At 37.6% G+C, this 25,982-nt stretch overlaps 1 protein-coding gene across 1 annotated transcript in view; it reads left to right on the forward strand.

The window, feature by feature from the left end:
* Positions 1-25,982, forward strand: part of LOC139743945 (activating signal cointegrator 1 complex subunit 3-like) — a 115,261-nt gene that overhangs the window by 76,774 nt on the left and 12,505 nt on the right. The window contains exons 15-32 of the mRNA XM_071654412.1: positions 3,163-3,270; positions 3,683-3,814; positions 5,225-5,310; positions 5,653-5,810; positions 6,867-7,012; positions 7,321-7,441; positions 9,208-9,344; positions 10,104-10,241; positions 14,032-14,152; positions 15,143-15,275; positions 16,371-16,496; positions 18,961-19,072; positions 19,788-19,925; positions 20,585-20,640; positions 21,148-21,322; positions 22,426-22,586; positions 23,374-23,512; positions 24,946-25,048. Of these exons, the coding sequence (XP_071510513.1) occupies positions 3,163-3,270; positions 3,683-3,814; positions 5,225-5,310; positions 5,653-5,810; positions 6,867-7,012; positions 7,321-7,441; positions 9,208-9,344; positions 10,104-10,241; positions 14,032-14,152; positions 15,143-15,275; positions 16,371-16,496; positions 18,961-19,072; positions 19,788-19,925; positions 20,585-20,640; positions 21,148-21,322; positions 22,426-22,586; positions 23,374-23,512; positions 24,946-25,048 (2,290 nt within the window). The remainder of the gene's footprint in view (positions 1-3,162; positions 3,271-3,682; positions 3,815-5,224; positions 5,311-5,652; positions 5,811-6,866; positions 7,013-7,320; positions 7,442-9,207; positions 9,345-10,103; positions 10,242-14,031; positions 14,153-15,142; positions 15,276-16,370; positions 16,497-18,960; positions 19,073-19,787; positions 19,926-20,584; positions 20,641-21,147; positions 21,323-22,425; positions 22,587-23,373; positions 23,513-24,945; positions 25,049-25,982) is intronic.

Here is a 25,982-nt window from a genome sequence, read left to right on the forward strand (position 1 = left end):
TAAAAACTTCTGTCAAATCCAAATTCAAATGGCATGAAAGAGGCAATGTAACAAAAATGGTAGAAATTTCAAATGTTATTTTAAATCAAGAACTTTGAAAATGATATTTGGTTCTTGAATTTGTCTCATGAATTCTTAAATTCCTAAATCAAAAGAATGAAATAAAGAAAGTCTGCCCATTTTATCACCTTTGCAGCTTACTCCCTGTGTCTTTTTAAAGTTAGATTCGACATCAAACACTTATTTTCCCCTTTAGTTTCCCCATTTTGTTTGTGTTTGAGGATATAAAGAGATACAATGGGACGAAAACTTATTTTTGCTATTACATTCATGTCTCTCATTGTGTTAAATTGGTATTTTGTTATCATTGCTATCTTGAAGGGCGTTTGCAAATGAACGACAAAAATGTCAATTTTTGCAATTTTTACTTTTGTGTCTTGAATGACAAAAGTCACTGTGTTCACTCATGCATGACATTTCCCTTTGTATTAACCTACCAGGTTAACAGCCAATTAAATAATCTTTAATATGGTATATGACACAATGATTTTGATCAAAATCTTCTATTAAAAATACGTGCTGGAAAAAGTGTTTACTTTCTTTTTTTGCTGAGTGTATATTGATTAATTGATCAGACAGAAAATGCGTTTTGTCTCAGACCTGTCAACCAAAAAATGATTTCATATTCATATAACTTAATTTCGTTCAGTTTCACTATCAAATAGCATGGAACAAATGAATGATATAGAAACACATTTATGACGTAGAAAGATCAAGCATCATGAAAACAAAGAACCTATTAAATGAACAAATTAATTGATGGAGATTCGAAGGTCACGTAGGGATACAGGCAACAGATACAACGAACATACGAATAGGTCATGATGTAGCATTGTTCTAACATGCGGAGTTTTAAAGAATAAAAAAAAAACTTATGTGCATGAGCTTACCATGCATCTTTTGACTTTGAGCAATTGAGATTAAGCTATATAAAACTGAGCTGATGTGAATTTAATTTCCTAGGATATTGTCGAAATTTAGACCGGTCAGTTTCCTGATCGTTTTAGGAAACTCACCTTTATAATAAGGTCTATGCTAAAGTGTGCTTGCCCACGTAGTAGTATTCTAATTCTTATACCACTAGTTTGACATTTCATACGTTAGTATTTTCTTTACATTTATTTTGAATTCATATACAAACCAATCATGGAAATATGTCCGAAATAAGATTTGATAGTCAAACTGTTATGGTGGTATACGAATGAAAAAAGGATGGCATCCGGGAACTGCAGCGAACTGTATACACTTAAAGGTACTATTTACCATTGGGAGCAGGGATTTAAAAAAATATTTCTAGTTATCACATTTGATGCATTGTGTAGGTAAGTTGTATCACAAAACATCTTACCATTGATTATAAAGATTTTGCAATAAAGCCTAGAATATAAGGAGATGTCACAATGTTTCTACATAAACCATAACTGTATAGACGGTTTAGTCTAGAAACATTTTTATCATAACTATTGTTCACATTTTGTATATATTCAACAATACTTCACATTTTGTATATATTCAACAATACTTCACATTGGTTATACCGTTTCAAATTTTTACGTTGGTTGTTTCTATCCCTACCTCACATTTTAGAACTATATGTATTTTTAAGCACTAAAGCTGGGCTTCTGTTTCATCTGCCTTCAAGGGATGGTACAGTATTGGTGGAGATTAGAATTGGGCTTTTAACTTTTTGCGAGATACCAAGAAAACACTTATGAAATAGTACAGAGCATACCATTTTAAAAGGAATTCAAAGTTTATTTGATGAAAATGGGTTTTGAATGACTGAAACATCCAAAAACAAAGTAAAACAAAGTGATCATACTAAAGTGTGGGTCCCACACTTATTAGAATTGCTCTGTTTTAGATATCTCAGCCATTTCAAAACCAATTTTTATCAAATAAACGTTGAATTCCTGATGGACTTACATTCTCTTTCATATTTCATAAAGGGTTTTTTATTATCTCACCAAAAAATGTTAGAAACCTGGTATTAGGTCTCAACAAAAACTATACAATCCCTTTAATGGTAAACAATGCCATTAACAGGCTGAAAACGAGCAGGTTATCCTGTAACACACACCTCGAAGTGACACCTATCCAAGTATACTCGGGAACAATAATAATACTCTTCAACGAGTTAAATAAAAATGTATAGGCTTACGACCGTCCTATTGACGACCGAGAATAATATTTTGGGAAATGATTATGTCAATTTTTTTTTCTTCGTTCTAAAGTTTAGAGGCATTATTTACCATTTGCAGATGAAACAAAAACCCAGGTTAAGTGCTTCAAAATGGTTCTAAAATGTGAGTTAGGGATAAAAACAATCAATATAAAATTTGTATCAGTAGAATACATATGTAAAAAAAACAAACAAACAAACAAAATGAACAATAGTTATACTAAAAATGTTTCTAGACTAAACCGTCTACATTTATGGTTTACTAAGAAAAATAGTGATATCTCCCTATATTATAGGCTTTATTCGAAAATTTTTATATGGTAGGATGTTTAGTGATACAACTTACACACACATTATTATACATCAAATGTGATATCTCGAAATTTAGTAAATCAGTGCTTCCAAAAGTAAACAGTACCTGTAATACTCAATCTCAAACCAACGATACTCTCTCTCTCAAAAAAAGAAAAAGAAAAAAAAAAGACCGGTGCCCAAGAGTAATGAAGAGTTAATTTATCTTTAGCTTCTCCTGCTTTACTGTGTCTTCTTGACAGATTACCATCTTCCTTTTCTCTCTGGTATTCGTTTTTATTTGGATGAATAGATCAAAAGAAAACTCTACCTCATAATTATTTAAGATGCAAGGTGACTATATGGTAACATACAAGGTAAAAATGATTAACTTGAGCTATCCCTATCACACGAGACATGATACTTCATTCCTCTTCGTCTGGCTTGTGCACAAGAATTCCTAAAATATTTTTTCTTTTGAATTATAACTGAATTGAAAAAAAAATAATTTGTTCCTTGGCAAGATGCATCACTACATTTATGATAGGAATTGTGGAACATTTTCATAAAGGGAAAGTTGACCTTTTTAAATTATTGATGTCAAAAACAATTTGCAATTATATACTCAGATGTATTATATGCATATATTCACAGAACCTACAAAGCTTGACGTGACTGCACTATGGAACAATGAGTTTCAGAAGCTGTTTGACTTTCGTCACTTCAACGCCATTCAGGTAACTAGCTAAACAAAGATTTCTGATAATCATCCATTTTTATAAGACTACATAGCTTACGGCATGCATTTTCATTGCCTCCTGGAAATGATCGAGGAAAACCCATTCAAAATTATAGTAGTAATTGCTGTAGTAGTAATACTACTTTTACAAAACTACTACTATCAATGCTTTCAAAGTTGCAATATGTTCTACCTGAGAGACGTGCCTTTACTAGTCACTAGTTGTAGTCGTCAGTCCATCATTATCATGTATCCTTATTTGTACAGCTGGTTCAAGAGGGAAAACACTAATGATATACATATATGTATGAACATATATATATATACATATATATATATATATATATATATATATATATATATATATATATATATATATTTGCTTGCAAACACCTCACATTGCTCCACAGCAAAGTGTCTTCGACCAAGTCTACACCAACAGCGACGGTAACGTGCTGCTTGGCGCCCCGAGTTACTCCGGCAAAATCGTGGTAGCCGAACTCGCCATGCTCGCACTGTTCAAAACAGAACCATGGTCCAAGGTAGGATGCGTGCCTCTCCTGTCACTACTCCAAACTGAGTAAAATACTCACCCAACAAGGCAGATCCATAAACATGTTATATCTATATGCCCATTATAATGATTGTATTTATATGAATTATGAATTAATATTCAAATATTTTCTATTCATATCCCTTTTCGTAAGTTATACATGTGTAACTATAGCACCAGCAGTAATATTGGAGATCAAGCAGGGGCGGTGCTACGTTATTCGGAGTGAGGGGGCCGACATAATGGGAACAGGGACGTCGATTCGCTTTCAGGTTGGAAGGGGGAGGGGACATTTTTGGCTGCCAATTCTCTACCAATGTTGGCTGACAAGCAAAAGAAAAATTGAATTAAAAAAAGAAAAAAGAAAAAAAATGGTCTTCACATTTTTGCTCGCCACTCCACGAAATTAAGCTGAGGAGCGAGACAAAAACAATCAAACAAAAATCAGGCCCTATATTGGGAAAGTGATACTGATTAGAAAAAAAGTGGGGGCACAAAAAGTGTTGCTGTATATTTTCTGAAAAAAAAAATGGGGGCCCCTGCCCCTCCCTCCCCCGCCCCCACCCCCAGTTGCCCGGGCCCTGAAACAAACGCATACTAAATTAGTGTGCGTTTGTTTTAGACCCAGTATAGTGGAATTACTCCTTTGGAGTGGTCAACTTCATGTAGTGTCTTTGCTCATTATGTCAATAACGAAGAATTAATTGTATTTTTTTTAATGTTTGTTGTCATCTATGCTATTACCCAAAGCGTCTAGGAGTTGCATTTCCGTATGTTACTCCTGTTCATACGTCCCTTTATTTTTTCAGGCGTTACAATATTACTTTTTTTTCTCTCCACAACTATCATATATTTCTTTTGACATGCTTCTGCCGAAGATCGCTGTCTCCGTTGTGCGTTTTTGTTTGCTATTTTGTTTTCTGTTTGTTAGTCTTGTCCATTCCGTTTTGTCCCGTACAGCATTTTCTTTAGTAGTTGTTTTGTTGTCTGGTCTCGTTTTGTGTTTGTTCGCGTCTGTGTAAGTGTATTTATCTGTTAATCTAATATTCAGTGGGCTTCCAGACCTCTTCCTCTTTTTTTTTTTTGTATTTACGATGCTTCAATTTATCTTTCCATCGATGTTCTTTTCCAGAGGGGCCCACATTCTACAAGCTCTGTCTTTTCAGTGGGTCCCTCCATTTTTCGCACTTTAAGCAAGGTTATACATGTACTTCATTTCGACCACTTCTGTTTCTTTTTTACTACAAGGTATAATTACTATAAAGTCCTCAATTATTGTACAGTCTTTTCATTACACAATGTTCTGTTTACCTAATTCTCTGTTATCAAAGGAAGTGAGACATTTATGTTCTGTCGAAAAATGAAATAAACTTTGAATTGAATTGAATTGAACAATCAGGTAGTGTACATAGCTCCTCTACGAGCATTGGCTATGAGACGGTTCACCAACTGGAAGTCAAGATTTGGGGACAAACTCGGCAAAAAGTGAGTTTAAAACACCGGTTTAACATTTAAGGAGCACTGGCATAGTCAGAAACACTCCCCTGTCTCCTATCACAACCTAATGTAATCGATGCTCACCGATCATTGGGGTACGGACAGCAGTTGCTTTTCGTCTGTCGTCCGTCGTTCATCTTCTTTAAAGTTTCTCTAGAGCCATCATCTTTAATTATAGCCTATTTTCAGATCTAGAAAAAAAACCAACTAAAACAAGAATAGATATTATCATCTGCGTAATCCTCTGTTTATTAGTCACATAACCTATATAGCAAATGCAATCGTACTGGAGACCTTGGACATAATATATAATTATGTTTTTCGCCACAGAGTGCGTATGCTGAACGGTGACGTCATCTCAGACGCAAGCACCATCCGTTTCGCTGAAGTCATAGTGACGACAGCGGCGAATTGGGAAGCAGTAAGCCGCACGTGGGAGACTGTCAGGGACGTCTCTCTCATCATCCTCGATGGTCTTCAGTTCCTCGGTATGACGCTTCATCTTTAGTTTGTCACCATGTGCCAGGTTGATACCATTCGTTGACCATTATTAAAGGGTTATCATTCACTCCCGTTTTCAAGAGTGTGTTGGACGAACCGCATTGGATTGATCGAACATGTAAAATTTTAACACGTGGTTCATAAGGATACAACTTAAAACTAGTTGTTTGTTTTTTCCTCGTGGAATGTGAACGAATGTCCTGCTTCAATATTTGTTTTACATTTATATTCATCTAGTTCATGATTTGGACTAGTCTTGAATTCTCAGCCACGATTGCAATGTAAACTTAAAGATACTTCAAGTCTCCAAGTGGAAAGTATTTTGAAGACAATAGCGATTACAAATACTATTATGGGGAAAATTAGTATCCATACGATTTGTATAGAATGACAACGAGTTTGTGGCGTTTACCAATGTGAGCAAAAAAAGAGTTACCTTAATTTCTGGTATTTCTGCTTCAACTTAGGATGTGATGTAACTTTAACGTTTAGTAACAAATTTTTAACATTTAGTGATACATATGTGTTATGAGTGTCATCCTAGACGGAAGCTTTTAGACTTATTTGGGAAAGTGCACAATAAAATAAAGATATACCAAAATTGTAATCAAGTCAGCTTTACACATTAGTTACTTTTCATAAATAGAAAGTAAGTTGTTTGATCAGAGAGTACAGTGATAGCATAAGGCGTCGATAACATTAACGATTATAATTGTTTGCGAAATGTACGTACGTACGAAATTCAATTTAGAGGGAAGGAATATTGACATATTGGAGTGTATGTATCATTCACAGAAGTTAAACCATCTACGGTTGGCCAATTTGCACCAGTCTATATTATGTCTTGTAATTAATGGTATATGTTGTCTACCATGTAGTAAAACATACTAAAGGATTATCTCATCAGAACATGCAATTGGCTGAATTATGTCTGTGAAAAAAAAAATTATCTTATTGTTTAAAGCCCTGCCCTGTTGCATTCACCCGCTTAAATGCACTTTAGATAAGTACTTACCATTTATTTCTACGTATTCATGTCGCAGGTGATGAGTGCGGTCCCATACTGGAAGCTATCGTTGCACGAGCCAAGCGGATGTCCAAGCACACTGGGCGTGTCGTGCGTCTGATTGGTCTGTCGGCTACAATGGCTAACGCCAAAGATGTTGCTCGGTGGCTGGAGGTGGACGACGTAAGTTTGTGTTGATGATGATGAGGATGATGAGGATGAGAATAACAGAAGTAGTACTGGTCAGAATTATGATATCGGTTATGATAAGAGCTACTGTTTGCTTTCCACCGTCAAGCTTGACAACATTATACCCAGGTTGCTGGAATCAAATTCAATCAAATGGTGCTTGATTAAATCTTCTTTTTTTCAGAGTTTTTAATGACTGGATATTTGTAATTTAAGTAAGTAATCAGTAGTGTACTGCAACAAAATAGTTGATGTTCATGCTGTGATCATGATAAGTGTAATTTGTTTTGATATTCTTCAAGGATCACCTCTTCAACTTCCAATCCGTGCACCGACCTGTGAAGCTGGAACTCAAAGTGACAGATTTCTCCGGGAAATTCTGCCACATCCGAACGGCAGCAATGAACAAACCCGTGTATAACGGTAGGAGGAGAAATAGAACTGACACATTCACACACACACACACACACACACACACACACACGTAAATATTGGGAAAGACAGATAAGATCAACTCTGTACCTCTAACATAGCTTCACACTGGGAGCACCTTTCGGGGTGCAATTTTGCACCTTTCAGACCAGAAAGGTGCAAAACTGCACCATTTAAGATCGTCACTGGTCTGAAAGGTGCAAAGTTGCACACGTAAAGGTGCAAAATTGAACCTATTTTTTCTTAGAGTTTAAGTGCAGACACGCAGGCCAACACACATATTCACGCACACATGCAATCACACAAAGAAGCTGAATCATAATCAATCAATGGGCAATTGGAAATTAGGTTGTCATTTGAATCATGTTTATATTAAAGGTTGCAGAATCCAAAAAGTATAACAAATGAATATATATATATATATATATATACACTCAGCAAAAAAAAGAAAGTAAACACTTTTTCAAGTTTATATTTCTCATAGAATATTTGGGTAAAAGTTAATGTATTATATACCATATTGAAGGTAATTTAATTGGCTATCAGCCTAGTAGGTCAATAAAAAGGGAAACTTTACGCTTGAGTGAACACCTTTGTTTTTCTCTTCCAAGGCACAAAAGCAAAAATTGCAAAAATGAAGAAGTTGTCATTCATGTGCAAGTGCTCTTCCGTGTAACAATAAGAACAAAAGACAAATTTAACACAATTAGATACATTACTTAAGTTGATAAAACAAACCTTTGATCTCTATGATATCTTTGAAGCCCAAAACATCAATAAAGGCCAAAACTATGGGAGAAAAATGAAGAATCTTTGGTCAAACCCCAATTCAAATGAAATAAAGAGAAGAAGCAATATTAACGAAAATGGTAGAAATTTCAATTTCTTTTGAAATTCGAAAACTTGTAGATAATATTTGGTTCTTAAATTTATCTCATGAATCCTTAAATTACTAAATAGAGAAGAATAGAATAAATTATTTAATCATCTCTATGCCATTACTCCCTATGTCGTTTGAAGTTTAAGCTGACAGAAAATTCTTATTTTCCCCATTTAGTTTCCCATTTAGTTTTTGTTTGATGTTACGAAGAGATAAAGAGAACGAAACCTTGTTTTTGCTATTTCATTCATGTCTCTCATTGTGTTAAACTGGCTTTTTGTTGTCATTGTTATCTTGAAGGACATTGCCAAATGAAAGACAACTTGTCAAATTTGCAATTTTTACTTTTGTGCCTTGGTGGGCAAAATATGTTCACTCATGCGTAAAGTTTCCTTTTGATTGAAGCTACTAACTTGATAGCCAATTAAATTACCTTTAATGATTATGGTATATAACACATAGATTTTCATCAAAACCTATGAAACATATGAACTCGAAAAAGTGTTTACTTTCTTTTTTTTTGCTGAGTGTATATATATATATATATATATATATATATATATAGTGCGTGTGTGTGTGTGTGTGTGTATGTGTGTGTGTATTCCCGAGGACAACTCCCAAATAATGTGTTAGATTGAACAGGAATTTGACTTTTGCGGACCCTAATCTTCATATCTAACTGATTCTTACGCCACTAGGCTCACACTATGATATACATAAGTAGGGCCTTTTTTTCATTCATTTTCAATTTATTACATAAAACCAAGCAACGTGAACGTCCAAGAAAGCAAGACTGGGAAGCGTCAATGCGATTAGTGGTTTAACTTTTAAGAAGTATTGGTGCAAAATATCTATTTGAGTTCCACCCTTCACGTAGCAATCAAGACCACGAAGAAGGGCGTACTGGTGTTTGTGTCATCCAGGAAACAGGCAACAGCGACCGCCTTCGAGCTGATCGCATTTCTCCGCCACGAGGAGAATCCACAAATGTGGTGCCGCTTGAAGAAAGAAGAGGTAATCATTTTGGTATAATAGATACTCGGTATGCATATATCTGATAATAACGAACTGCGTTATTCACAACACTCATTTTCTTTGGTGTTGCTTTTATTTGTGTATTTTGTTATGTGTGTATGTGTTTGTTCGTCAGCTACTGATAACAACTAAATGCCTGAAATGTTGCATTTAATTCTGAGGTTCCTAGCATTGCATCGGTTTTCTTACCATAATTATGATATACCAAGGCTGCTCATCTAAATTTGAAAAACGGGATGGGGTTCTTTACGGAATTTCTATACCGAGGAGATGGGTTTACGGAAGCTTCACGCAGCAAACATAAGACCTTGCGTTAGTCTGGTTACCAGTTTCCTTGATTCTTATATGCGGTGGTTCATAATCGATAAGACTGAACGAAATCTCAGGGGTTGTTCCTATTCCTGCGTGGTCAGTTTGGTTTGGAATATTAAACTTAGGCACTCATATTTGGACAACTACTTCATCGGGGCGGCGGTTCCTATATGTCCTACCTAAATTTTACTCGTCTTGTAACTTGAAGTTTGTTTACTTTTTTTTTCGGGGGGGGGGGGGTATTTGGAGTTGGAGCTGGCATAGTATGTGTGTTTTTTTAAGGAAATGATAAATGGTATAAGCAAGCAACAAATAGTCTGACGAGTTGTGACGCCGTCGTAAATAACAAGTCACGTTCGCGCAAATTTATTATTTACAGTGTATATCTGTCAGCGTATATGGACACGTGTCGATTATTTCTTATAGGTTGAAGACGTGGTAGCAAGTGTGTCCAATCAAAACCTTCAACGGGCGGTGTCCTATGGTATAGGCATGCACCATCCGGGCCTTTCGTGGAGCGACAGACGGACTGTGGAGAAGCTTTATCGTGACAAGCATCTAAAGGTATTTATCACTTGAGAGGGTTGTTTGTAGAATTCATTTGATTGGATTTATTTGAACTTCCCATCGTTTGATTTTGCTTCACTTTTAAAAAATTTGCAAAACAGACTGAACGGCAAGGAATAAATGATGCTCCATGCACATGATAAAAGTGAACTTGCCGAGTCTTACAAATGTAAACAGAATCGCCTAATGTTTTAAGCAATCACTTATACCCAAGAAATAACGGTACGCCATCCAACGTGCCTTTAAATGTTAATCAAATTCGTTGCTATGCCTAATACTCCTACCATGCTTTGGTAAAACTACCAATGTACTTTTTTGTTTCTTTCCTGCGAAACATCCGTAAGTTTGCCTTTTTTCAAATCTGTATCTCCTTCATGAGAATGTAATCATAATATCGTCCTTAAAGGACAAGTTGACCTTCATAGACATGTGGGTTGAGTGAATGCAGCAATATTAGGAGAACACATCAGTGAGAGTTTGAGCAAAATCGGACAATCCGTTAAACAGTCAGTGGCGTATCTAGGGGAAACGGCGCCCGGGGCAAGCGCGAAAATTGCGCCCCTAATTTCTGAAAAAGTGTTCAACCCCAACCCCATCCCGGTAGGGACTTTAAACAAAGTCTACATGACATGCTCTTTTTCAAGCACTTAAAAGGGGTCTTTTTGAGGGTGATTTAAATGTAGCGAATTTTGTTAAATTTTGGCGAGCGAGCGCAGCGAGCGAGCCGAAAATTTTTGTATTTCAGCTTACAAAACATGGAATTCTTGCCATTTTTTGCTTATCAAATCTTACAATTCTAATCAAGATATAGTGACGGCCTTATAGATAACGATTTATACCAACAAACTGAGGACTTTAAAAAAATACTCTAAATTAGTGCGCGCGAGTGAGCCGAAATTTGTATATTTCTGCGTCATCATCACGTTTTGTTCTTATCTCTCTTTTATATATATATATATATATATATATATATATATATTGGCGAGCGAGCGCAGCGAGCGAGCCGAAAATTTTTGTATTTCAGCTTACAAAACATGTAATTCTTGTCATTTTTTGCTTATTAAATCTTACAATTCTAATCAAGATATAGTGACGGCCTTATAGATAACGATTTATACCAACAAACTGAGGACTTAAAAAAAACCCTCTAAATTAGTGCACGCGAGTGAGCCGAAATTTGTATATTTCTGCGTCATCATCACGTTTTGTTCTTATCTCTCTTATATATATATATATATATATATATATATATATATAAATTTTGACGAGCGAGCGCAGCGAGCGAGCCGAAAAATTTTGTATTTCAGCTTACAAAACATGGAATTCTTGTCATTTTTTGCTTATTAAATCTTACAATTCTAATCAGGATATAGTGACGACCTTATAGATAACGATTTATACCAACAAACTGAAGCCGAAATTTGTATATTTCCGCGTCATCATTACGTTTTGTTCTTATCTTTTTTGATTTGTTTTTTTTTTTTGCGCCCCCCCCCGTATGTTCGAAACCGTTGGCGTCCTCTTTTGATCCAATCGGTGATCGCCTTCAGAACGAAAGAAATTGCAGCCGCTGCTCAGTGAAACATCTTGCCTGCTAAATATCAAATGACATGTGTGAACACAATAGCCATTGTCATTTTGTCCGTGTCATCGTCACGTTTTGTTCTTATCTTCTTCTTCCTTTTTTTTTTTTGATAAATTTTGGCGAGTGAGCGCAGCGAGCGAGCAGAAAATTTTTATATTTCAGCTTACTAAACATGGAACTCTTGTCATTTTTTGCTCATTAAATCTTACAATTCTAATCAAGATATAGTGACGGCCTTATAGATAACGATTTATACCACCAAACTGAGGACTTGAAAAAATACTCTAATAGTACGAGCGAGTGAGCCGAAATTTGTATATTTCCGCGTCATCATTGCGTTTTGTTCACTTATCTTGTTTGATTTGGGGTTTTTTTGCGCCCCCCCCCCCGTACGTTTTAAACCGTTGGCGCCTTTTGATCCAATTGGCGATCGCTTCAGAACGAAAGAAATTGCAGCCGCTGCTCAGTGAAACATTTTGCCTGCTAAATATTAAATGACATGTGTGAACACAATAGACATTGACATTTTGTCCGTGTCATCAAGTTTTGTTCTTACCTTCTTTTTTATATATATTTGGCGAGCGAGCGCAGCGAGCGCGCCGAAAATTTTTGTATTTCAGCTTACGGAACATGGAATTCTTGTGTGAACACAATAAACATTGTCATTTTGTCCGCGTCATCATCATGTTTTGTTTTTATCTGGTTTGATTTGGTTTTCTGCCCCCCCCCCCCCCCCACCATTCTCCCTCCCCCCCCCCCCCTTTCCGGTCGAGTTTTTTTTTTTTTTTTCTTCTTCTTTTTTTTTTCTTTTCTTCTTCTTCTTCTTCCTTTTTTTTTCTTTTTTTTCCCTTCTTTTCTTCGCTTTTTTTTTTCGTTTTTTGCGCCCCCAAGGAGTGGCGCCCGGGGCACGTGCCCCCCTTGCCCCCCCCCCCCCTAGATACGCCACTGTAAACAGTTATGAGTTTTTGAAGTTTGTGCTCAGTCACGGCTGGATGAAAAGACTACTATAGCTTGTGATGTCACATGAGTACAACGATATAAAGAAAGAATAAAGAAAATTCAACATATTTCCATTTTTCTTGCATAACAAAAGAACACTCGACTTCTCTCTTTCAGAAGGCAGGGGGAATAATATTACCCTTAACATACGTCAGTAGCAAGTCGAAGAAATGTGCACTTTATTCAAGAAGTAAAGTTTTGTGAAATTCTCTTTTTATTTTCCTTATATAGTTGTACGCATGTGACATCACACACTGTAGTAGTCTTCTCTTCCAGCAGTGACTGCGCAAATACTTAAAATATTCGTAACTTTTGAACGGATTGTCCGATTTTCCTCAAACTTTCACTGATGTGTTCTACTAATATTGCTGCATTCTCTAAATCCTTATGTATATGATGGTGGACTTGTCCTTTGAGAATAAGTTCATTTCTTTATAATAGACAATATTTCAGTTGTTTACACAATAAAAGAAGAATCTTCACAAAGCGAAAGCGAAGTTGTTACAGTCATAAACATTATAACCATGGGGGTCTAAAGTCCTGCCAAACGGCTTTAATTGTTGGATGACTTACCTATTTTTTTGACCTTCAAATATTTTCCAACATGTGTCCAATTTAGCTCAAACGATGATTCGATCTATTTTAAATCATATAATTCAAGTTTCCCTCAGACTTTCATATATTGAACTAAAACGTGAAATACAAGAATATAAATATCGATAATTCATAAGTCTCCGAGTCAGCGCACTTGTATCATAAAAGATGACTGCTATGACCACTGAATAAATGTTAAAATCAGATTATCAACCTTATAGAACGTAGTGCTTTGTGGCAAGTTTTAATTTACGATATATTGGAGTAACAGAGACAATCATTCTTTGTATTCCTCACTGTGTGTAAGCTGCAACAGATGTCAAAATGTTACGCTTCTTTTTCACAATTTCACAAAGTTACATAATATTGTGTTACACTGTAGACTCATAATGCAGCGGAAGGATTGAAACATTACCGTGTAAATGCAACGCTTTGATTGCGTAGGGTTGTTGTTCTTTTTTAAGGGCGTAGTGGTATTGTTGGCAAAATCAATTGAATTCAGTGCACAACCAGTATCTTTACAGGTGGAAATTTGAGAGCAGGTCAATCATGTTTGTAATCTGGGCCATTTTTAAAATTTTGATTTCCACAATATTTTGCTGTGAATAGGTGATAGTGGCAACCAAGAGCTTGGCGTGGTCTTCCGATCTTCGAGCTCGTCTGGTAATCGTCAAGGGAACCGAACAATACGACGCCCGGACCCAGAGATACGTGGACATGCCCGTCACTGGTATGCAGGGCAATAATGGAGCATTATCCATCATTGGAATCACAAAATATAGACCATATCAAGAGCAGTGGCGATGATACGTCTCAAGGGGTTGTACTATATTGTCGTTGTTTTTACTTGTTCAACATAATGAAGAAAGGACAAAACAAAACATTTCAAATCGTCTCTTCAATAACATTAATTATTTTAGATCTATTGAGTGTTTTGTTTTTCTATCATTGTTACCTACACTGCGAACATTATGTCCGTACCTATATGGTACATGAAAGTAGGAGCAGTGGGAGCGAAAGAATACTTTCACCGGCGAACAGGGTCCTCTTAAACATGTGTGTGTGTGTGTGTGTGTGTGTGTGTGTGTGTGTGTAACTCATGCAACAATTAAATAATCTAGTTTGTTTTTGTTGTTGAGCAATCTAAACATATAACCAAACTTATTGATCAACATATCGTGTAGGTTTTTTTTCTTTTTTTTTTGGATTGAAATCATCCAAATGTATTTCACTCAAAGTGTGCACCAGATCGTTTAATTTCAACAGGAAGAATACAAAAGCCCCCTTATGTGATAGGAGGATATCCCCTCCCATACCTGCTCGGTCGTTAATGTTCGATTTTCGTGTCACACATACTGTATACCACTTCACTGATATGAAACTGTAACTTTTTTTCGAGGAAAAAATATATATATTTTAAATTTCGATTTCAAATTTTATAAATTTTATTGGTCTATCCTTACGCCTTGTTCGGGGAGGTTTTGATAAGGGGTATATAATAATGTTGATGTTAACATTAAATTGGCCCATACAATATTCGTTATTTTTGTAGATCACATTAAGCTAATTGCAGTTACGTTACGATGCCTAGTCGACTGGTGACGTGTAATAGGCGCTGTATCCATTTGATACAACTCAAACAATGTATAGGACAAACTTTGACTTTTCATTCGCAGAATTTTGACTTTTCATTCGCAGAATTTTGACTTTTCATTCGCAGACCTGCTGCAAATGATCGGCCGTGCGGGACGCTACAAGAAAGACAGTCGTGGTACAGCTCTGGTCATGGTCCAGAACACCAAAAGAGACTTCTACCACAAGGCTCTTCGGGCTCCGGTTACCATAGAGTCTCGGTAGGTAACTAACGAGGCCCTTACACCCCATCACACACACTCTTTCAAATTCCAAAGATAAAACGGAATTGACGATGGTGATGTAAACAAGAAATTCAATCATAAAACTCAAATTTACACACAAAGCTCTATTGAAACAAAACAAAAATAAAGTCGTTAATACCTTTTCAGACTTAAACTTCTGTGTAAATCGATACAAAAGATAAAAAGACAAGGGGAAAAGTCATAAATACAATCATTAGAGAACTTAGACCAAGCTGTTCTGAAAAGAATTATTATGAAGGTTAATTTTCACTGATATTGATTCTGTCTTTGCATTACATGCGACGAAAGCCGATTATTCTTCAATGGTATCTTCAGGCTCTTAATGATTAATCATTTTGGTATTTGGTGTGTGTGTGCATGGTTGTATGTGTGTGTGTGTGTGTGTGTGAATGAATGAGGGAGAGAGCTTATGTATATAGATACAGGATATAGGTTTTGTACATGTCAAAACTTTCTCGTGAAGAAATTGTTTAGTAGGGTTGATTTATAATCGAGTTATCTAAGTTGAAGAGAGATTATTTGCAGTATAAATTGACAAATGGATTTGTTTGTGTTTTGAGTTGCATTTGTACCGTTTTTGTTCATGTTACAGCCAGATTGGGTTGATTTATGAATGATTTGAATGAAATCAAGAAATATCAAGGAAAAAAAAATTATGTGCTATTTTACATACATTATTTTTGTCCTGTTGTCAAAGGCGGCCGGGGGATAAGTATACGTTATGATGACATTTTGGGATATTTTGCAAAATTCAAAATATTGAATACTAACACCTCTATTAGTCCTATAGGCAGTCAGAAACGCTAGGAGTCATGAGTGACCAGGGGGGCGTTTCATCAACGAGTTCGTCGGAGGTTTTCACCGACAAATTTGCTATCAGCCAATCAGAAGCAAGGATTTCAGTAGCTTTTAACAGTTGTCGGTGTAAATCACTGACAAAAAGTTTCATCAAACACGCCCCTGTATTTAGTGTTTTGTACTTCTGATGATATTAATGCGATTCATGTTATCTGTGTATTCATCTTTCCCATAATCTCTGATGTATTGCAGGCCAGATAGCACATTACCTGAGTATGTGAACGCAGAAGTTGTGTTGGACAATATCAAGACCGAGCAAGATTTCGAGAACTTATTGAAGACGACTTTCTTCTACACGAGACTGACAGCAAACCCAAGGTAATAGTTTACATGAAGGATCCGATTTTAGCAACACAAAACCGTTACACATAATTGCTCCTTACTGATTTCTCATCAGCGACGATCATTGTAGCGTGTGGAGTATGTAGTATAACGTGGTCAAAAAACTGTAAAAATTAATTTACTGTACTTACAGTGACTTAGTTCAGGCTAATAGAAGATTTTTGCGAGCCAGAATGGTTATTGGGAATGTCAGGATAAGGACACCTTCTTTGATATCATAATTTTATTCATTTATCATTTATTCGGTCTTCTTTAAAAATTCACAGGGTAGTCTGATTTAGGACCGAGGGGCCTGATTTACAACAGAGACCTTACACAATGATACGTTTCGGTCGTAAAAACGGTAACAATGAACATCGTATAAACACCAAATGTTGTTAGCATATAAGACCATTGCATAACTAGAGAGGGGCCGTCAAAGGCGGCAGACCCACGCCTAAGTACAAAGTCGGGGTAAACATAATGTGCATTCGGTCATCTACCAGAATTCGGCCACTTAATTGCCAGTGTGCTTTATCACCAGCCAGTGAGTTCTACCAAAGATCGTACACTGAAGTGTACGATCTTTGGTTCTACAGTCACATCACACGCAAATCACATAATTACACATACGGTATTAACACTCATTCACGTACAGGAAAGTCCTTAAGTCTCCTCCAAAAATCCATCGAAAATCCCAAATTCCACCGTCAAAAGTGCAGAATCGGAACTTTTCCAAGCGCGCGCGAATTAAGTCCAGTTTTAAGAGTATTGTCTACGCGACGGGTCGCGGAAAAAGCGCTAAAAATCGAGAAATATCCGTTTTCTTGCGGGATATTTTGATTAAAGCCGAGAGTGTGATGATATCAAAGGTCGTATGAGTGTACGATCTTTGATGGTATCCACAAAAGCAAAAAAAGAAAAACAAAATTTACGTACCCCCTAGGCAATTACCCCTATGATTAGTGTCTACGGGAATTATTCAATGCAAGGGTTGAATGCAAATGTCTACTGCACCAGTATTCGGCCACCAACGAGCGCCGCAACGTCCCCGGTGCAATTTTGCACCAACAGTGTAGAGCGCGATGCATTTTCAGCGGCCTTGCACACGCATTGACATTGAGCACGCATATCGTGCAGTGTGACTGCGACCGAGCAAAATGCTCCTCCAGCGAAAAAAACAATCAATGTTAATTTGAAAAATCATCAAATATCAAAGGTCGTATGAGTGTACGATCTTTGATGGTATCCACAAAAGCAAAAAAGAAAAACAAAATTTACGTACCCCCTAGGCAATTACCCCTATGATTAGTGTCTACGGGAATTATTCAATGCAAGGGTTGAATGCAAATATCTACTGCACCAGTATTCGGCCACCAACGAGCGCCGCAACGTCCCCGGTGCAATTTTGCACCAACAGTGTAGAGCGCGATGCATTTTCAGCGGCCTTGCACACGCATTGACATTGAGCACGCATATCGTGCAGTGTGACTGCGACCGAGCAAAATGCTCCTCCAACGAAAAAAACAATCAATGTTAATTTGAAAAATCATCAAAATACGGGCCAGTTTGTGATGACGGAGAACGAACTTTCAGAAATCTAGAAGGACATAGTCCCTCAAATAGGCCTAAACGTAAATTTCGGAATTCTTACGAACATTTGAGCAGCGAAGTCGGATCGTTGGGGAGTTTATGTCTTCGTATGGTAGCGGAAAATCGCAAAGTGAGAAACGGGAAATTTTCGGAATGGTCACTATACCATGGGGTCAAAACTTCAAGGTCACACAGAATTTGCAAGGGTCAACCGATTATCACCAAAATCTAATCGATTCTTTCCTGTCATTATCCAAACATTCCCTGAACATTTCGTGCAAATCCGTTTACCCGTTCTCTTGTTATCTTGTACACAAACAAACAAACAAACAAACAAACAAACAAACAAACAAACAAAAAAACAAAAAAAACCAAACAAACAAACAAACAAACAAACATACGGAACCCTTTACATAACCCCCTGCCGATTTTCATCGGCGTGGGTAAAAAGCACAATTAGGATAAGAATATTGCAAGTGAACTACTTTTAAAATCCTAAAGGAATATGATAAGCAAAAAGAAACAGATTGAAACAAAAATAGAGATATCACTAATAATCATCTCAATAAACCTTTTACAGTAGACGGCTTATTCTAGAAAAGATGTCAATAAAACTATTGTTCGTATTTCATATATTCAACAATACTATTCATTGATTACACTGATAAACATTTTTGCGTTGGTTGTTTGTATCCCTAACTCACATTTTAGAACTAATTTGAAGCACTAAACAAAAATGCTAAATGTGGGTTTTCCGTTCTATCTGCAAATGGCAAATGGTGGCTTTAATATCCATCTATTTATTTCTTTTTTGTATAGCTATTACGCTGTATATGTCCGTGTGTTTATTTCTTCATACAATATATAGCTACTATGGCTTGCCCGGGACAAGTGAAAGAGCTTTGAAGAAATTCCTGTCTGACGTGATGGAGTCCACGCTGGCGGATTTGTCCAACACTCAATGCATCAGAAGGCACAAGGTACCCTAGTTGAATGATATCGTTAATATGTTCTTCAGGGAGACTTACTAGTCAGTAGAAAATCATAAAAGCTCCCAGAAAAAAAAAATCCCCCCTAGTTTAGTATAAAAGTAACTCAAACGTCAAATCAAATTTCACAAACCTTTATAAATTTTGTTATCAAGTATAACAAAGCAAGACTCTGTCTATAGATTAGGCTTCTTTTGCCCTGCACGAAAATCACATATTTTGGGTTGAGACCTAATTGCAAGTTTCTAACTTTTTTGGTGAAATAATGAGAAATCTCTTATGAAATATGAAAGAGCATGTAATTCCATGAGGAATTCAATGTTTATTTGGTGAAAATTGGTTTTGAAATGGCTGAAGTATCCAAAACAGAGCGATTCTAATAAAAGTGCGGGACCTACTTTTTATTACAAATGCTTTGTTTTACTTTGTTTTTGGATGTTTCAGTCATCCCAAACCCGATTTTCATCAAATAAAGTTTGAATTCTCTTAAAATGGTATGCTCTATACTATTTCATAAGTGTTTTCTTGGTATCTCGCAAAAATTTAAAGCCCACTTCTCATCTCCACCAATACTGTACAATACCTTTAAGCTGACATCACAGGGGTTCATATTTCTTCCTGTTGTTCCACTGAAGTAGAGTAATCTCCCCTGCAAAACCATGTCACCATAACACTTTTTTTTCTTTCTTTTTTCTAAATTCTTCAGGATGAGGATCACTCTGTCTCTGCGCTGCCCCTCGGCCGGATTGCATCTCAGAATCACGTACATCACGACACCGTCAAGATGGTCAGAGATCACCTCAAACCAGACAGTTCCATCCAGGACATTCTCACCATCATCTCGGTAAATATTGAAATTTGGTTGTTGCTCTCTGTCTGTCTGTCCTTCTGTCTCCCCTCCTCCCCTCCTCTCCCCCTCTCTCTCTTTCTCTGGAGCGTCTTGTCGGTAAAGTTCCCTCGAAAGAGAAAGGGAAGTAGGGAAAATTGCAGTAAACACGCGCGTACTACATAATTTACTGACTATTTATATCGCTAGCCTTTATGCGTGCATAATCATGAGAGTGTCCACATAATGTAATTTGTTCAGGGCTTAATAGTCAAAATTTTGGAAGGTTCGAGCCACCTTGCCAAGCTAAGAATTTGCGATTAGAGCAAAATATCATGATCAGTTAAATCATGTGAGAATCTTTCCCCTTTTTTTTGAACAAACCCCGAGTGAATTTTAAAGGTGTTTATGAGGAGGTGACCATAATACATTTTTTTCCCACGCATACAACGTCATGTTAACCTCTTGCAACATACTTCATTATATTTGTCGAATTTTTGGTCGATGTGGAATTTCTATCCTAAACAGACCTTTCCTAATAGTGGTGTAGAACGCAATAATTATTTGTTGCAATATAGACCTCTACCCTTTAGTGGTATACAACTAGTGTCATGATGACATCGAATCAGATGGACATCAGTTGACATAAGTAAACTTTATCCGTGTCTCCTGTGCAGAATGCAGTCGAGTTCGCCGTGATGCCGGTGAGATATGACGAGGAGAATATAAACAGGTAATAGCAACAAACTTACCTTGGACTTGTTTTATCGATTCCAAGACCGCTTAGTTAAGTTCATGATGTGCCAACCTTCTATATGGCTTTTAATTGAACCGTTTCCTTCACTATTTTATCATGTGGAGCGCTCACATTACAGAGTGATGAGGGGTGGGGAGGGCAATCCGCCAGAAAGGTTTGAAATGCTGTTGAGCAGGTTAGAGGGTCCCGAGTACATAATTGACATGTAATCCTGGAATACCAAACACTATGGTTATCATAAATTATGATATCCTGGATATTCAAGACGTCAGGAGTTGTTACCTGATGCATCAATAGTTTAATCGAAGTACTCTGAAAGCATATACATCAAGTTTATCTTTTACTCTATCAAGTTCAATAAATAAATAATCTATTCCTTCGTCAGTTTTGAGTGTTTGTGACGTTACAGTTGTTTCCTGTATTGCCATGCATTTATTTCATCGTCTTAACGAAGTTTTCATTGACTTCAATGTTCAATATGAGGACATTGTCTGGGAAGGTGCGTTACCCAATCGACGCGCCATATGCGGACTTCACAAGTCCCCACACCAAGGCTAACCTCCTTCTTCAGGCTCATATTGGTCGGGTGACCCTCCCGTGCACGGACTACGAGTCGGACACGAGGAATGTGCTGGAATATACTGGCAGGATTCTTAAGGTACTCAGTAATACGACCAAACTCTTCCATAACCTGTTCTACACCGTTTCATCAAAGAGCTTCAATCTTAAAAGCTCCTTGGTTTCATGTAGTAGGCTACCTCCTCGAGTAGTATATAATTCTTTCAGGAGGAATGGCGTGCAGGTGGGGAGGAAAACAAATAGCGGGGGTCGAGAGTAGAATGAATTAATGGGTGTGTTGCTGTTGCATAATATTATACTGTCGCATCCGCCACGTCCGCATTCGTTGAAACTGTTGTACAGGTGTTAATTGGTACAAACCGAATTACAAACTAGTCACTAGTCTCACTAGTCACTGAGTGGTCGCGGGGACGTCTCTGCGACGTCTTCGCGACGTCTCCCGGAGATTAACCTGGTTTCTAGGGAGTCGTGAGAGCACCGAACATGTTCGATCCCCCCCCCCCCCCCGAGACTTTTTCCAGTCTCCAGCTGGTCTCGGAAACGTCCCCACAAAGTCTCCGCGTCCTTGCGGAGACCCAATGGCGACATACCGGAATCGGCACGGAGACGTCTACGCGACTTAGGAGACTTGTCGGAGACGTCGCGGCAACGTCTTCGCGACTTCCACTCGAATAACTTTGCCACCTTGCCTGAAGTCACCTTCTTTGTGAGAGCGCAAGCCATCTCTTGGTCTTCCACAAAGTCGAACGAATCGCAGCAGCCGTATCGAAGTCTCCCCCAGTGCTATGCTTCAGAGACAACACGGTGCTGTTAGCGTTAAAATATATAGTGCCGATCGAGCTTGGGCTTGCCTGCTGCTGGGCCGAAATTTCTGTTTCTTGCAACAAGTATAGATAGGGAGAGAGCCTTCACTATACTGGGCCTTGAGCGTGTTGCACTCGTCTTCGAGTCAAGCAGAATGGTCCCCTCGAGACCAATAAATTGTAAACGCAAATATATTGTAGCACTAAGTTAATCAAGTTTGAATGCTTAAAGGAAACAAAAAATAAACCCTGCATGATGATAACAGCTCATAATAATATTTGACACGTTTTAAAGGTTCGAGGTTGATATACTCAATAGTTTACATAATGATACGATATAAACAAATATGTCAATTATGTCTACTTTTCACTCACCTAGGTATTGGTAGAAATCGCAGACATGTGGAAATGGTATCAGACAGAGATAAATGTTACGTACCTCACTCAAGCTGTCGTCCAGGCCCAGTGGAGTAGCGAGAATTCTCTTCTCACCTTGCCCCATGTTCAGCCAACCTTGATTTCGTCGTTCGTAAGTCAAAGGTGAAAATTACCTCTATCATTATCTTTTCCCGTCTTTCGTGATGCTTCTGATTTCGTGACTTTCTTTCTGCACATTTCCTTGAAGCAATTCAGACCTACCGTAGTCACACTTCAGTTGTAATTTGAAATAAAAAAAGAGAAACCCGTGTCCTGCATTTGCTTCAGATCATCTGTCGGGTATAATTGCTTAGCAAAAACTTTGTAAAAGCAAAAACAGGATCGATCTGGACCGTCAGGACCAGTTCATGAGACGATATTTTCAAGGAGATTACATATTCTACCTGCGAATGGGAGGCGAAATTATCTAAATTTAGAGACCACAGGTATTATATATTATAGTTATGTTTAAGTATGTCAGATGGATCGTCCTGTCTCGCGTTTCTGTAAATGCGGTCTTCATATACCAAATATTGTTCACATGAACATTGACTCAGTCACATTCTCAATTGCCAATTTGAGAACATATTCCTTTGTCTTTATGTCAGTGTGGAATTAGTCTAGCAGACAAGTTCATAGTCGCAGTCTCGTGATGCCAAGTGCAAAATGTGCATTGTCTTCGCGATATAATTTTACGCAAATATATTTTGTCTAATTTTCATGACTTGTATTTTTTCAGATTGCTCATTATTGGATAAACAAATTAATGCATGCTTTGTATTATGTATCACTTTTTGTTGATGAAAATGCATTGAATTGAATAAGAATACTTTACACAATGAACATGCGTCATGAGATCAAAATTGCATTCCGTGGAACAACTTTTCTATTATTTTCTTTTAATCGATAGCGGTAGTGGCACACTGGTGGATGAAATCTTCGGCAAAGAGATCGAGAGTTTGAAAGAACTGATTTCGGTGTGCAGGGGTGACAAGAGCGCCCTCCACGCCATGCTGGACGGAAAGCTTCACCAGAATCAGATCAAGGAGGTAAAGCAGTAGGAATTATAATATGCAATACGTGTATTAAATAGCCGTTGTACTGGATTTTGGGGGAGTGTGATGGTATTTTACTCCTTCCTGCCTACCTATCTGTGTGTAGTTGCGCATGTTTGAGTTCGTGCAAAATTTACTAAGGACTAAGTAAAAAATACATTGGAAAGCATTAATATTGATTAAACATGTTAAATAATAATCAAATATCAAGACTTATACCCCCATTCCACAAAGATTTTTTTTTCTCATCGGCCACTTGTCGGAAGCCAAGTTATTCGCTTCCGACCATCAACGAAAATAAGTGTATCGGATGGCATTCTATCGAATCCGACTTGTGTTGGCCGACTATCAGGTCAGTGTCAGTCAACGGGGTCGGGCGATGGTCCGATGGAGCAAGATCGTCGAATGAGGATCACGCGCGACATGTCTGACACTGACCTGATAGTCGACCAACACAAGTCGGATCCATCAGACTGCGATTCAAAACACTTCGATGGGTGGCCGGAAGCAACAAACTTTGCTTCCGATGAGTAACCGATGAGAGAAAATATCTGTGGAATTGGGATATTAATTTTCAGATAAAGAGATAAATGCAATAACGCAATGCAAGATACACGAGGAGGTGATAAAATAAAGAGTCACAATCGATTTAGTGCCTGTAGATTTCCCCTGTAATGACAATGCTCTTTACAGGTTTGATAGAACTAGCAATCACAGATACATCGAGACAGTAACGATAAGACATACATGTATCTTGCCTGCACACCAAGAGTTTAGATTTGAAGTCGTATATCAACATGAATGTGTAATCAATTGTAATAATTTTTTTTTTGATAACTATGATTACTTCAATCATTTATATCTATAAAAACATTTCCTATCACCATGTATACACCATCTCAGCTATATAACATTGGCAAAGGGAAGTCTTTTGTTTTGTGTGTTTGCCATCATATCTACTTATAATGTACATCATTATTACAATATTCAACTCCGGCTTTAAAGGGACTGTACAGTATTGGTTGAGGTGGGGATTCATGTTTTAAACATTTCTAATTGAGATAATGAGAAACCTCTTAGATGATATGAAAGAGCATGTTATTTCAAGAAGTATTCAACGTTATTTGATGAAAATCGGCTTTGAAATGGCTGAGATATCCAAAAAAAGTGATAATAATAAAGGTGACAGGCCACGCCTTTTATTAGGATCTCTTTGTTTCACCTTGTTTTTGGATATCTCAGCCATTTCAAAACCGATTTTCATCAAATAAACTTTTGATACCCCTTAGAATTGCATGCTCTTTGACATCCCATAGAGTGGTTTCTGAATTTCTTACAAAACGTTAAATGCTAAATCCTCACCTCGACCAGAACTATACACACCATTTAAACCCCTGTTGAAAACAAACACCCTACAATTAACACAGATATGGAACGTCCTTGAGAAGCTACCTGAAGTACACGTTGACATGGAGCTACGGCCTCGCTCGTGCGATGGTTCTCTGACCAATTTTCCGGTGATGTTACAAGGTGAGTACATACAGCAACATGCATGACATTACAGGAGAGAATGAACTGCAGAACATCATTTATCCAGGTGCATATAGGCTCCAACCACAAAGCGACGGCCATATACCGACCATTCTACGACATCTGAAATTGGTTGTCAGAGGCTGTGAACACTGAAAGGTCTTTTTTTTTCTGAAGTCGGCAGTTGGTTGTCAGCGTCTGGAGACAGAATGGAGACCGTTGTTTTGTGTGTGTGTGTGTGTGTGTGTGTGTGTGTGTGTGTGTGTGTTTGTTACTTGGTCGTGAAAATGTGATCAAGCGGTTGCCGATTGGTCGCCGACATCTACGGCATTGGTCTTCGGTGATAGCTGGCACTGAACAGCTTGATACGAAGATCTTTTGTCACTAACCAGTTGCCGACCAATTATGATTGCTAGGTAATCCTTTGTACATCGCGGTCTCCGACCAGCATAAAACAATTACTACTTCAGCACTATCTTTTGTAGTATAACGTGTCCGCGTCAAATGTTGGCCACTACTATGCTTGCTGCGCAGTCCATAACAAGGCATGATCTTTTTATTTTTCTGGTCGTACAAAATGATTAACACTCCGAAACCCAAAACTCCACATTGCAAAATATGTCTAAATTTTCAAAGAGTGACTGAACAAGAGATCCACCTTGCAAAACGTAATCCTGCAACTACATACTTTCAACTTAACTTTCAACATTAAATCCATGATCTGGCATGTCTGGTCTTGTGTGGATAGAAATGGCAGAACTACGCTGACTTCTCTCATCATTACATAAATTGAAAAGACTTCCTAGCAGTCCTATATCTCGGGTATAATCTTCAAATGGCTGCCGAGCGCAGAATGAACCCCGGGAGAATGAACACCAGCAACCAATTGGCGACTAATCGCTAGTGGTCATCACGAAATCGCCGAGCAGTTAGC

The sequence above is a fragment of the Diadema antillarum genome, unplaced genomic scaffold, assembly GCF_040938485.1.
Source record: "Diadema antillarum isolate AM-2024a unplaced genomic scaffold, OU_Dant_1.0 seq00001124_RagTag, whole genome shotgun sequence".
In the NCBI taxonomy this organism is placed as follows: domain Eukaryota; kingdom Metazoa; phylum Echinodermata; class Echinoidea; order Diadematoida; family Diadematidae; genus Diadema; species Diadema antillarum.